The sequence below is a fragment of the Pomacea canaliculata genome, linkage group LG8, assembly GCF_003073045.1.
Source record: "Pomacea canaliculata isolate SZHN2017 linkage group LG8, ASM307304v1, whole genome shotgun sequence".
Lineage (NCBI taxonomy): Eukaryota > Metazoa > Mollusca > Gastropoda > Architaenioglossa > Ampullariidae > Pomacea > Pomacea canaliculata.
Genome location: NC_037597.1, coordinates 19278138 through 19291004, shown reverse-complemented (window position 1 = coordinate 19291004; position 12867 = coordinate 19278138). Strand labels below are relative to the sequence as shown.

Genomic DNA, 12867 nt, shown 5'->3' with positions numbered 1-12867 from the left:
AAGTTAACAAACAAAAATGTAGGCTTTTTACTATTTATGTGATCTTGCAAAATCCAGGCTTGTGCTGGACTTGTGTGCGATTCTGCATGTATGTGATCGGGACAAACAAATGCTGGACATTTCAGAGATTCCTGATTCATAAGTACTTATGTCACGCGCGATGATGAACTGTCAGGTCTGTAGGTAATATTCTTCCACATCTGATATGACAGTGAAATATTAAAAAATCTACCAGCTGATTTCAGTTATCCTTGTTGCCAAACTTGGTCGAATGTTCGACATTTGCCCAGCTAAAGACACGGTGTTGTTTTAGCCAGGTTTGTTCACGTGCTCTTTGGAGTGCGTCACCTGTCGTAAATTATCAGGTGAAGTGCCACTCGTGTGCCATCATTAAGTTTGCTTAACGCTCAATTAAATGTCATTGACAAAGTAGAGCAATGTAGTAGAACTACTTTGTCACAGCGCGCAGATATCGGCTGTGAACTGCCTGTGGTACTGCAACGCTCGCTACCGACGACTGATTGGATACTTAGTTGGTTTGACCCCTGACGTCATCAGCATTCACGTGCGTGTGCACTGGGGGAGTGCACGCTCTTTGCTCGGGCGTTAACGGTGCACAGGACGATGACCGTGCTTGTAGACATAGAGCAGTACCTGTGTGGACTATTCGTGCATTTAGAAGAATGCTGCGTGACAAATCTGGTCATTATCTACTCTTGTTCTTCATCTTTATGTTGTTCAGTGTGCCTGTATACGTATCTCACCGTTCACTGTTATCTAACGTTCATAATGGTGGTCTGCTCATTGAATGCGATAAATCTTGGTCGTGATGATGCGCATTAGAAGTACACATTATTATTATTAGACTGCTCCTATACTGTCCGAAGACTCTGACGACCCACATCCCCAACCCCGAAAAAAAAGAGAAGAAAAAACAAACAAACAAACAAACAAACAAACAAACAAACAAACAAACAAACAAACTAACTAAAATTTGTTTGCTAACGGACGGATCTTCCTCTAACTTCCAAAACCTCGTATATTTCAAAGGTGATACAAGGAAATCTAAAAAAATATCTACTATATTACCTGCAATATGTGAGGTTACTTTAAACGTGAAGAACATTCTTTCTAAACTGATCACCTCCACCTTTTGTAGCTATAATTAAAGCCATTTTGTGTACAAATCTTGTTAGCGAAGTAAAATTACACTGGCAGTGAGGAGATACTCGACTGGAATAAGTCTAGAACTGGTTAGAAACAAGGATATATGTAATCAGACATTATATACATTTCTTTGCCATCTGACCAGTAGTTTAATTTTCTGTCAACAAAAGTACTCTTATTTACATCGATGCAAGGGTCAGAATAAAAAGAAAACAAGCAAATGGATTCTCGATAAGGCCAGTTTTTACTGTTAAAAAATGTCACAGACTGCAAAAGAAAATGCTGGACTCGAACCCATGCCTAGATAGTTTTACGTTTTTATCTCATGCATGCCTATATGTTGTCGGTACGTGGTATATATATATATGCTTATCGCGTGCATTTCCTATACCTTCTCCCATCTCCCTTCCAACCTCCGCAAATACTCCATATTTACACCGTTAGATGAAATCACAAAGATTCGCAGGTGATGAAGCGTCAGATCCGCATTTCCTACATGCCTTCGCTGCTGTGGTTAAACGTCGACAGACGCCTCTGCTGAACACAGCCCGTCACGTGACTAGTGACGTTACGTGTCAGGAGGTCACGGAGCTGTGTCTGCTGCTCGGGCTCTGTAATGAGGAATTACGACATGTTTTGAATATCGACAGACCAGTCCTTACAGGAGATCTTTCCTCGTGGATCAGCCTCGCCATTTCTAGGACAAGGTAAGTTCCAAAAGAAGACGAAATATCCGCAGTTGTCGCAACTGTTGCGACTTGTACGGCGAGTCGGTCTCGGTGCGCGTGAACCCGAAGGATTGACGGTATCAATGGGGGCAGCGTTCAAAACAATGTGCGTTTCTGCCGCGACTGATGTCGCGTTATCGCGTTACAAGGACCTTGTTATTTCCATGCATTGCATTACATGTGAAGGGTTGAAGTACCAATATTTGACCTGTCAGGCGTACTTATGCGATCGAGTGCTTGTTCAGGTCAACAACGAGAACTTAACATGTGATGTGAAAACGCGCTATGTGTCATAATTACTCGTGCAATGTACACAAAAAAGAATTTCTTACATATATATATAATGTAGAAGAAAGTGATTAGAGACTCTGTGTGTGTGAGGGTGATATCATTTTCTAAGTTTTTAATATGTAAGGACAATCAAAACCACTATTAAATAGGCTGTAGGCCCGTTTCAGGAGGGAACATAAAACCATCAAAGGTACGTACAGAAATTGTATAGTAGGCAATTAGATTATCATCAACACGACAACATATACATTTTTATAAAGAGTTACTGTGCTTTTTTTACAATTACAGAAGATATATCAAGTAGCATATGATAAATTTACTTAAAATATAAGTAAAAAAAAAAAACCAAAAACACAGACATATACTAGTCTAGGGACATCTGTCCAATCTGTCCAATGCTTTGAAGACAAATGCAGCTAAAAGCATAGAAATATCAGTTCTAGATACTATAAGTTGGAATCTGAACAGAGAAGGTCTCATATTTTTCGGGGGTGTAGCTTTCTCGCAAATCAGAATACATAGAGGAAATAGTAAAAGTATTTCGGTTTCTTCATTCTGACGAAAAGGTCAATTTATATACATATTTCCGGCATAACAAAAGCGGAGCTTATATGGCGTTACAAATCTGAAACGCCTAACCTAAATCGTATCAGGGCATCTTTCAGACCAGAATGTTTGATATCTCCAAGAAAACTACTCTGTATTGTAGAAGATTTTTTAAAAATAAATAATATGGAAAGAATCTTGGACTAGACTTTATCTTGCTATGCCATTCGTTATGTAAGGAGAGTTATCTAGTGAAGCTGCCCATTCATGCTCAGGTACCACTATACACGTCCGTCATCCATGCAGCAATCTGTTTTCTAAATTTCGCATGTTCTTGAACTTCCTTTGAAACCCCTTCCCCATCTATCAACTGTACGGGTTCCAGTGCTTTTTTAAGAGTCCAGCTTTCAAAACATTTGCATAAGCGTCCAAACTATTGGTGTTAAGACCATGACCATGCAGTTCAAGAATGGAAAAAAAGCTAAAGTTGTATTGAACTTTTAAAATTAATATGTAATTATTTAAAACGAAACTGCATTATTGTGTTGGGTTTTGTTTTGTGCACAGGTAATGGATCTGCCAGGTGAGACCGTCCCTGAACTCCTAGCCCACTGGGCTGGAGTGGATGGTGACACAGAAGCCTTCGTGACTGTGAGTGCTGACGGCGGCGAACGACGAGCCCTGACGCGCCGAGAAGTGTACGACCTGTCCCGCAGTTTTGCGTCACGTTTGTACGAGCGCGGCGTGCGCAAGGGTCACGTGATTTGCGTGTCCTTGCCCAACAGTCTGGAGCGGCTGGTCGCGGACTTTGGAACGATCTTGGTGGGAGCCACTACCCAGAATGGACAAATCCTTCGAGCAGACGGGGAAGATTTTGTTCGAGTATGACAAGCATTGTTCCCCCAACCCTCTTTTATTCATTTATTTTGTTTCATTTTTATTTATTCTTTTCTTTCTTTGTTCCCTCCTTATTTTTATTTCTGCCGCGTCAGCTCAGGTGGTGAAATGTTAAAGTCATGATCAGCTGAAAGCACCCCAAAAAGCTTTCTCTCTCAGGTGCATGGTTTGTTGCAGGCTCTCAATAGCACTAAAGCCTACGCTGTGGTGCTTAATCCAGAGGCTGAGCATGGGGCTTGGCAAATTCTAAGGCGGTTCATCAGCAGCCCTGCAGGTGAGGTGCAGTGCCCAGAGCTGCTCTACCTTCGTCACATTATTGTGTGCACGCGCAGTCAGAACAACGACCTCGATTTCCTAGCCCAGCTAAGGGCGGTCCCACCAGCGCCAGTTACGACGCTGCCGAGGGTAGAGGCGTCAGACATCGCAGTCATCTTTGCGACATCAGGGTCTACGGGCTTCTCCAAGCTGGCGCCGCAGCGTCACAGCAACCTGTTGCACATCATGCGACAAGTGCAGCGAATCTCGCAGCTGTGCAGCGGGGAGCGGTTCATCAACTGCTCCTTGCTGGGCTGGGCGGCGGGATTTCCCCTGTGGTATCTGGGCTGCGGTTCGACTCGGGTCTTTGTGGACTGCTTCGCGGGCTTCCCGCAGGACATGGCCGCGGCCATATGGCACTGCGTGCAGCAGGAGAAGTGCGTCTACGCCTTCCTGACTCCGATGTACGTTGCCGCCATACTGGACCGGAAGAACCTGTGGCAGCGGGCTGGCGCCTGGCGACTTCGCGGTATCAATGTGGCTGGGCAGCCTATGAAGCGGGCGGTAGTGGCAGCGGCCGTTGGGGCCTTCTGCGACGCCGTCGACATCAACTATGGCACAACGGAGTGCGGCGTCATCGCCACCGGACGCGTCACGGCTGAGTCGTCGTCGTCCTACGTGGACGGCCTGACCGGCCCTCCAGCCTTTGGCGTTGACCTACGCATCGTCGACGAGGACCTGAAAGACGTGCCAATGGGTCAGACGGGCGAGGTTCTGGCGCGCAGCCCGGCCCTGTATGGAAGCTACATCGACAATCCAGAGGCCTCGGCACGCTCCTTCACGCCGGATGGCTGGTTCCGCACGGACGACGTCGGGTACCAGCTCCCCGACGACGGTAGAGTCGTTCACCTAGGTCGCCGATCGGATGCCATCAGCCGCGGCGTCTACCTATGCTACCCGGGGTGGCTGGAGACGCTGCTGTGCCGCGCACCAGGCGTGGCCGATGTCTGCGTCGTGCCGGTTCCGGACCAGGTGCTGCATCACGAGATCTGCGCATGCATTGTGCCGGCTGAGGATCCCCCGCCTTCCGACTTTATCGCTACACTGAGGGACTACGCCGACTCACAGCTGCTGACGACACAGGGTGATGCGCAGCACATGGCCCCCAAGTATTATATCATCGTGGACAAGCTGGCCCTAACGCCTACCGGTAAAATCAGCCGGAAAATCATGGCTGAGCTGGCAGCGACACGCCTGGGCATGGTGCCAAACAGCTCGTAAAAGTCTTCATGAGTTTATAAACATGATGAGATTAATTAGAGGCTGCTGTGTAGCGGTAATCGTACATCGGTTGGTCAGGAAGGTCGTGCTTCGTGCTATCATAGCTGATGCAACAAGGTTGTGAATGTACCAGATACTTATACAAACAAATCAACATTAATGTTAATTTTGTGGGAAGAAGCTTCCACTCAATCTGGTCACCCTCACCCGTATTTTATATTGAAGTACTGGGTCGCGAGACTTTACACGTTATTTATACCAGTAAACAGAAACCACTGGATCATGCGTTTGTATTCCTGTCTCCATTTGTTCAAGCGTGAGTGCGTTCGGTAGTTTGAAAACTACATGGACAAGACAGAGCAACACAATAGTAATGTTGTCGTTCACGTGATCTCACGTCACTGCGCATCAAACAGTCTCTCCCCCCACCCACACTGCCTCCCCAGCTCTTGTGTACGAAACCACCCACATAAATCCAACCTGTGTTGGCTGCTTTAATACTTGATCATCCATTATTTTGTCCTGGATATACCGTCCTTTGACTCTCACTTCCCTATTGATGAAAAAGGAAGTTAAATTAATTTGTCTATAATATAATTAATTGTCTACTTTGATGCGTAATGGCGATGATTTTATGAGTGACCCAAGGACAAGACCTGTTAAACAAAGGGATCACAAAACCAAAGTTATATACAAAACCAAAATTCAATATTGCATAGATGGCTCAAACACTGAGTACAGCCCAAACAAATGACCAGTAGTTATAGTAGAAACTGGTGATAAACTCAAATAGCCGGTCACAACATTAAGTACAGTGACAATAACAAAAAATGTGGTTGCAGTAGTTTTTCTAGCAACAAATATAAAGATCTCTGTTATCTTGTTTTTTGCAGTTGCCTAGACCCAATGTCAATATTAAAATAGGAAGGAACCCTGCAAGTATTTTAAAAATCCATACCAGAGCTATCAAGTTACTAATTACTAATCAAGAGTTACTAAAATCCCTATTTATAAACACCTATAAATGTAAACATGCACGTGAAAATAGAAATGAGTGCACTTTTACATTCAAGTTTATATATAATGCATAAATATGTTCTATGAATTTTATGAGACTCTTTAGGACACAGCAATCTTTTCAAAAATTCAATACAGTTTCAAAATCACTGCTTGAAAATCATGCAAAATATAATCTTTATTCAGCATAAACAAAGGAAGAAAGAAATAGGAAATCCAAAGGGAAAATGTTAGTAGAGGTCACATTGACAACTTTTTGCTTCAAAGCATTCCCAACAATGTTTACCTGTGAGATGGGAAAGGGTGGTTAAAATCATCACAGAATGAGAAAAAGGGAAGACAGGAAATGGACTGGAAATATACCAGTGAAGCAGAAAACAAAGATCAACAACAGCAATTTTACATTTCAATGAAAGGTGTGTTAACATCTCAACACAAGATCAATGGCAAACCCTGTGAATCTGTAAAATCATTTACACTTTTTGAATGATGCGAAAAATGTCAACTTTAATCACAAAGAGAACAAGAACATTATTTTCCCCACTGTTGACAAGTCAAATGTTTCCTATATTACCAATAAAATTTACACATTCATTCTCTCTAAATCATTCTGCACATGTATACATGCCATCTCATTCGCATCCACACATGAAAACACAAACTTGCTTCTTTACTAGCTGGAAAGATTTATAAACCATTGACCACAAGGCAACATGCAGTATAAATTAATATAACAGCATTTAAGCTCAGAATGTTAAACCTCTATATCAAGATCTGTTCCTTTGCCAAATTGCTGTCTCATTTTTTCTTCATTTTTAAGTCTTGTCTTTTCTGTTCTTGTATGCCACACTAGTACCTGAAAACATTTCAAAACTCATATTATCATAACCCTCTATCACTGCATAAAAGTATAATTATTACAAAGATTGGCTAATAACTGAAGACCGAAGATGATATTGAAGGATGTTTGTTTTTTTATTATTGCTGCTCTTGGGTAAACCAAGAAACCTATATATTTTTGGAAAGTAGAAACCTTGAACTTTGCAATAAAAGTAATGAAATCCCCAGTAAAGGCTTGTCATACTCTAAGGGTTAATGTCTGAAAAGCTGAAATAAACATAACTCAAGAAGATGAGGGAACTATGGGAAAATCAGACTTACAAAACAAAAAGCAATCTCTCATACCTTTGTACAGTTTTCAGCTTTGGGCTCAAGGTCTATCAGTGAGATCCCAAGGCCAGATAGAAGACTAGATTCTTGGTAGCCACGTGGAGCAGTAATTGAAAACTGTGCTGATGGGTGTGACAAAATTAATCTCAGATTGACTGCAAACCCTGCCATGTCCATTGCAAAAGGCCTCTGAGGCCTCCAGTATGTCAGCCACCCTGTTACCTGCCATGACACACAAAACATGCTGTGGACATGCACTATGCAAACACACCCTTCAACACTCTTGTAGTTAAAATAATGACTGGTGAATATATTACTTACAGCGCTGAGATAATACTACTTCTTCAAAATCCCCCCTCCATAGCGGTTCAGGTACACAATATTAAAGATACTGAGGCATATAGACTTTGTAGGTGGCTATTCTCTCCTGTATGAGACTCATGATCAATGTTCATTCAGAAACATACCTTAGAAAAGTATGTTTTATTCTGCGCCCTTTGCGTCAGTTTAGGTATTAAAGGAAAAAGTTTAATCCATGTGATTTTCGTTATTTGTAAAGAAGTACAACATGCAGTTTATCAAAATTGTTTTGATGATCTGGCCATTTGCTACTTACTTGTCCCTTAACAACAATGGGACTTTCATATCGCAGTGCTCCAACTAAGCCAACAGGCCATACTGATACCTTTTTTGTCCAACGCATCTGGAACACAAATAATGAAACTAAAAGATACATTGTTTCACTTATGTCACTTCTTGCAAAAGTACAGCATAGAACCTTGGAAGATGAAGATGAGCATCCAAGCATAAAACTACAAACTACACATATGAATAAGAATAAATCAGGTGAGTCACAAACATGTATGTTTCCTCTCTCACTTTCAGTTGCTCATCAATCAGAGACCAATGATGACCATGACTTTGCAAAAAAAAAAATAAATAAATGAAATAAAAAAATTTTCATGGTTTAGTGTTGATAGTAATGGGTTTGGAGGTGGCTAAAGATTCTACCACGTGGAGCATATGCGAGGAGCAGAGATAGATATTCTGGCCCAGCCTGTTGTGTGTGTTGCTGCCATGACACATCTGGATTCAGCTCCATGGGCACCCTGGGTGAGGATGCTGTGTTGGTATGGGCAAGTGAGGATAAGGGCCTCCCAGTTGGCAGTACTGATGCCACGATCTTTGAGGGCGCCTTTGAGTTTAATTTCTAGCACATTTTTTTACCCTTCAATTGTAAGTTTGCCCTGGCACAGCTCTCTATTGAGCAGCTGTTTCAGCAGGTGAATGTCAGACAAACAGATGAGATGTCAAGCCCATCTAGCACTTGAACATTCCATGACCAAGGGTAAGTGTTGTTACCCTGTTCTTTGTCTTTTTGTTTTGACCACTGTTGGGGATCATCACCATTTGTAGCATGCTGGCCAGGGAGAAGGAAGCAGGCTATGTACACAGCTCTTTCTTTATCCCCTTACTCAGACTATGGAGGTGAGCAGAACAATCCTAAACAAGGATGTTCAGTTACTCAGGGGCTGCTGAGTTCCACTGCTGTTTCAGTCCAGTAACCAAGAGTGACCTTATGCCCTGATCTGCTCCTGTGCAGGTTTGTGACTGCAGCTTCAGTGTATTTTCATTAATTGGTTCACGGCTCCCCTACTGCCACAAAGCTTTGACTTGCATGGGAATTATAGTGAGGGAGAGGTGCATGTCATCAGCCCCACACTCTTGTTCCAATCAAAAGGCTGGAGACAGGCAACGATGCAGTGGATGTCCCTTGGTGCACTTCACAATACACTGCTGGGATGGCCTTCCTGTGTGCTGGACCAGTACCTTTCAGTCTTCTGGCTGAATACCAGACAGACCCTGAGTTTGTTCACTGGGGGGTTCAGGACCTGCCAGCTACCCTCACCAGGATTGGCCCACCTGTTTAAGAAAGTGTACCTGCTATCGCATGCTGCTTCAGGGTACTGATGAGATTTAGGTGGGAGATGGGGACCAATAATGCAGGAACTGCCGTAATCTCTGCCCATCCTATACACCCCAACTTACAGAAACTCTCTCCTCCCTCCTTCACACACCCAAAATGTATGAGGTAAAAAAAAAATCATTAAAGGAAAGTGGGCAGATTAAGCTTAAAGATGGCCTATACTATAAATAAAAACTTCACCTCTTCAAATATCTGCAAGCTGTATGTGTTGTCATCATCCGCAAAATACACAACAGCTGGCTCCAGTTTTTTTCTTTTTGATGTGCTTCTAATCCACTCAAGACCAGCGTTTCTCTGAAGTACTCCACGAGGCTTGAGCCAGTTGGGGTCTGTGGATTTCATCTTCACCTAGTTTTGGAATAGGTACATACAACTAACACTTATTCACGTCAATTATTTAAGTATTTAGCTTTTAACTCTGCTCATAATGGAAAAATCCTATTTTTGAAGAGGATGTCTACCAACCTAGTGAAAAATAAGCACATTTACATTATCCACCTAACTGTTAAGTACCTCTTAATGTCTAAATCCATACACATCTAGTCATTACATCTAAATGTGTTGTGCTACCCAATACGTTTTAAATCAATAGAAGGAAAACCTTCCTATTCAAAATAAAGAGTAATGATCAATGGATCTTTCAACACATATCCACACAACTTCTTCAACAACTAAAAATTTTAATCTATGTCTAGCTGCTAAATTCTGTGTGCAAGTCTACATTTACAATGCTTGTTGTGCACAAAAAACTAATAAAGAGTGACAGCATTGTATGACATGAAAATTTGATATTGCAAAACAAAATCATACAACTAGAATGAAATACCTATGAGGCAAAATTTCATTTTCCTAGTAAAAAGTTTACTAAAATATATTGAATCTATTAAATGCAGTGTTTCCTAGAAAGGCAGTCTACATTTCCTTCAAACTGTAAGATTGAAATGGCAATAAATGGTCATAATATTGTAAACTCCCATTTTATATTCTCTTTTCTAGATGTCTTTTTTTTTTTACCTCTGGTGGTGTTGCTACATTCAGATGTGTGTAGTTCAGGCCACAAGTCCTCAGGAAGTTGGTGACAAGTCTAGTTTTCACTGCTGTGTCTTCAACAATTACCCAGTGAATGTTAGGCACATGAAGAAGTGTGTGACTTAAACGAACAAGATCTGCCTTTTGTTCTGATCGGGAATGTGTTGGAGTTATGAGGTAAATCACAGGAATACCTTTAATGAAGGCTGAAAAAACAAATATTATAAATCATGATGAGGTCTGTACATGATAAATATCTCTAGAAAATGAAAAAATATTTTTTTCCCAGCAAATACTGATAATGTGCAAGAAAAATGTGAAATAATATAAACTGTACAAATTTGTTTAATTATTAAGACAGCTGCAGAGCCACAAACTTTAATCATTTTACACACTATTATAGTAAATCATTATGTGGATAGCAGATCAAGTATATAACTTACAATAACATACAGTAGACAAAGTTATTATGTTGAAGAGAGAGTAAAATTATAATGATGACTACAGAAATAAAACAAAAGTCAAAATTCTGTCACTTTTAATAATGTTGCTGTAGAAAAAAAATTACAAAACTGATAATGCAAAGCAATAACTAACCACTGCGAGGCTGCTGCAAAGTGGTGTTCTCTGGACGACTATACAATTTGATGGTCAAATCATTAATTGTAATTTCTGCTGCCTTTAATCGAACACGATATGACTCAATTAAGTCTTGCTGGGCTTCAGATTCTTCATCCTTACACCAGGCAGCTAGTTCCAAAATAGGGAAAAAAAATGATTTGTAAGATTGTAAGTGCAAGCTTTCTTAATTTGCTACTTCACAAAATTAGCCTTAAGGTTTAACTGTAGCCAATGCTCACTTCAAAAAAATCTCCCAAAAATTAAGGTGAAGATTAAGCCAAAATATGCTAAATAGTATGGCATAATTTAACTTTCCAGAAAGATTTTTCTTCCAAATATATGGGTTACATTTTTACATCTGGCCAAACAACCCATTTTAATTTGCAAAATTTGTCTGAAGGCTATGACCTCAGAAAAAAACATGCATACAACATAAAGTTAACTTCAGATATTGTCAACGCTACAGATTGAGAGAACTAGAGGCATATGTTAATTATGTGTATCCATAATCAAATATCAGGGCTTCTGCTTACGCAAAAAATTGCGTACAGTACGCATTAAAAGTTCGGAGGACCGCTTCAATTTTTGTCAATGGGGGTCCCCTCCAAATTTGGGCGAAGAACAGGGACCCCTTAAAAATCTGAAGGGGTCCCTGGGACCCCAAAGAATTTAGCCTTAGCAGAAGCCCTGAATATCATTACATGAAATTGTAGATTTTACATTTTTCTGGATATAGATGAAAATTTCAACATCTAATGGTATCTCCCAAACATATGGGGATCATTTGCTTAGTTTGGGGGAAATTAGGATCTAGTGATGCACTCTACATTAAACTTGAGTATCAATGTCTTTATTTCAAATACCAACCAAATATATACAATGTCTTCCTCATGTTATTCTTCACTGTCAGTTAATGTAAACCTGCATATAATACAATACTGCCTTACTACACTTAATTTTTATATTTAAGTAAAGTTTGATTCCTACCATAGTTTAAAGCCAGCAGGAAAGCAGCACATGTGATTATTGCAATGTACAGATACACAAAACGCTGAGGTTTGATAAATGTCTTCATTTCTTGCTCATGTTAACTTTGTTTCCCATGTTCTCTTCATAATTTGATATTCATCTGAAAACAAATATTCCACACAAAAAAATAGGTCACGATTCATGTCCAACCAGTGATAAATGAAATTCAACGTGCTCAAAATCATCACGAAAACCTTTGAAAATGTAAGGGTTGTTTTCTTTTAATTAATCTTCTTTTTCAAGCTGTCTTAAATGCATCATTTAACGAATGGGTGGCTTGCAAATTAAAAAATAAATCCATTAAGATTCTCTATATGTATTGAAAATTGTGTAAAAAAAAAAATTTGCAGAACACAAATGGTTTTAAAAAATGTTAGTTATGTTACTTAGTATACTGCGATTATTTTTTGCTTATTTTTTCCATGAATATTTATCTCGTTTCTAATGCAGAAACGCGTCAGGCATGAGTTAAAAATTTGCCTAGTCAAATGTAATCTACCCAAATCGTCTACGATCAAGCAACTGTCATAAACTTGAGTTTGCGATTCACGTTCACTAAAATTTTAACAACGCTTACTTATTGATTTAGCGCTTGATTAAATGTTTGATTGACATTCAGTGACGTTTGCCTTGACGGCACAACACAGCTGATAAAACAACAGCAAAAACCGCTGCAGTGTCAAAGACGGGCGTTTCACAAAGTTTCTGATGTTGCCACTATAAACGTGTACAAAGGGGAAGTAATTTGATTTCAAAACCAAACCCAACAAAAATCCAGATTCAGAACGAAATGCTGTCCACATAAAATTTCACTGAAAATTAAAAACAATCAAAATAGATATTACAAAA

The 12867-nt window shown here is 40.4% G+C and overlaps 2 protein-coding genes across 2 annotated transcripts; one reads left to right on the top strand and one right to left on the bottom strand.

Moving 5' to 3' along the window:
- Positions 1-1685: 1685 nt before the first annotated feature.
- On the top strand, positions 1686-5451 carry LOC112570762 (2,3-dihydroxybenzoate-AMP ligase-like). Its single transcript, XM_025249364.1, has 3 exons — positions 1686-1874; positions 3300-3614; positions 3807-5451. Exons 2-3 carry the CDS (start codon positions 3303-3305, stop codon positions 5163-5165), a joined length of 1671 nt encoding a protein of 556 aa, XP_025105149.1. The 5' UTR covers positions 1686-1874; positions 3300-3302; the 3' UTR covers positions 5166-5451.
- Positions 5452-5856: 405 nt separating this feature from the next.
- LOC112570763 (galactosylgalactosylxylosylprotein 3-beta-glucuronosyltransferase 3-like) lies at positions 5857-12754 on the bottom strand. Its single transcript, XM_025249365.1, has 8 exons — positions 12596-12754; positions 11977-12118; positions 10966-11118; positions 10354-10574; positions 9520-9687; positions 7969-8055; positions 7368-7574; positions 5857-7038 (listed from the first exon to the last, which is right to left on the bottom strand). The coding sequence occupies exons 2-8, from the start codon at positions 12062-12064 to the stop codon at positions 6937-6939; spliced, it is 1026 nt and encodes a 341-aa protein (XP_025105150.1). The 5' UTR covers positions 12065-12118; positions 12596-12754; the 3' UTR covers positions 5857-6936.
- Between the last annotated feature and the right edge of the window lie 113 nt (positions 12755-12867).

What these genes read in the sequence shown, in the direction of transcription:
- LOC112570763 (XM_025249365.1), bottom strand. Translation starts at nt 12,064, where the DNA reads ATGAAGACATTTATCAAACCTCAGCGTTTTGTGTATCTGTACATTGCA. An exon ending in ATGTAGCAACACCACCAGAG is followed by an intron (nt 9,688 to 10,353) that starts GTAAAAAAAAAA and finishes TTCCAAAACTAG; the next exon opens with GTGAAGATGAAATCCACAGA. An exon ending in CCATTGTTGTTAAGGGACAA is followed by an intron (nt 7,575 to 7,968) that starts GTAAGTAGCAAA and finishes GTGTCATGGCAG; the next exon opens with GTAACAGGGTGGCTGACATA.
- LOC112570762 (XM_025249364.1), top strand. Translation starts at nt 3,303, where the DNA reads ATGGATCTGCCAGGTGAGACCGTCCCTGAACTCCTAGCCCACTGGGCT. An exon ending in ACGGGGAAGATTTTGTTCGA is followed by an intron (nt 3,615 to 3,806) that starts GTATGACAAGCA and finishes GGTTTGTTGCAG; the next exon opens with GCTCTCAATAGCACTAAAGC.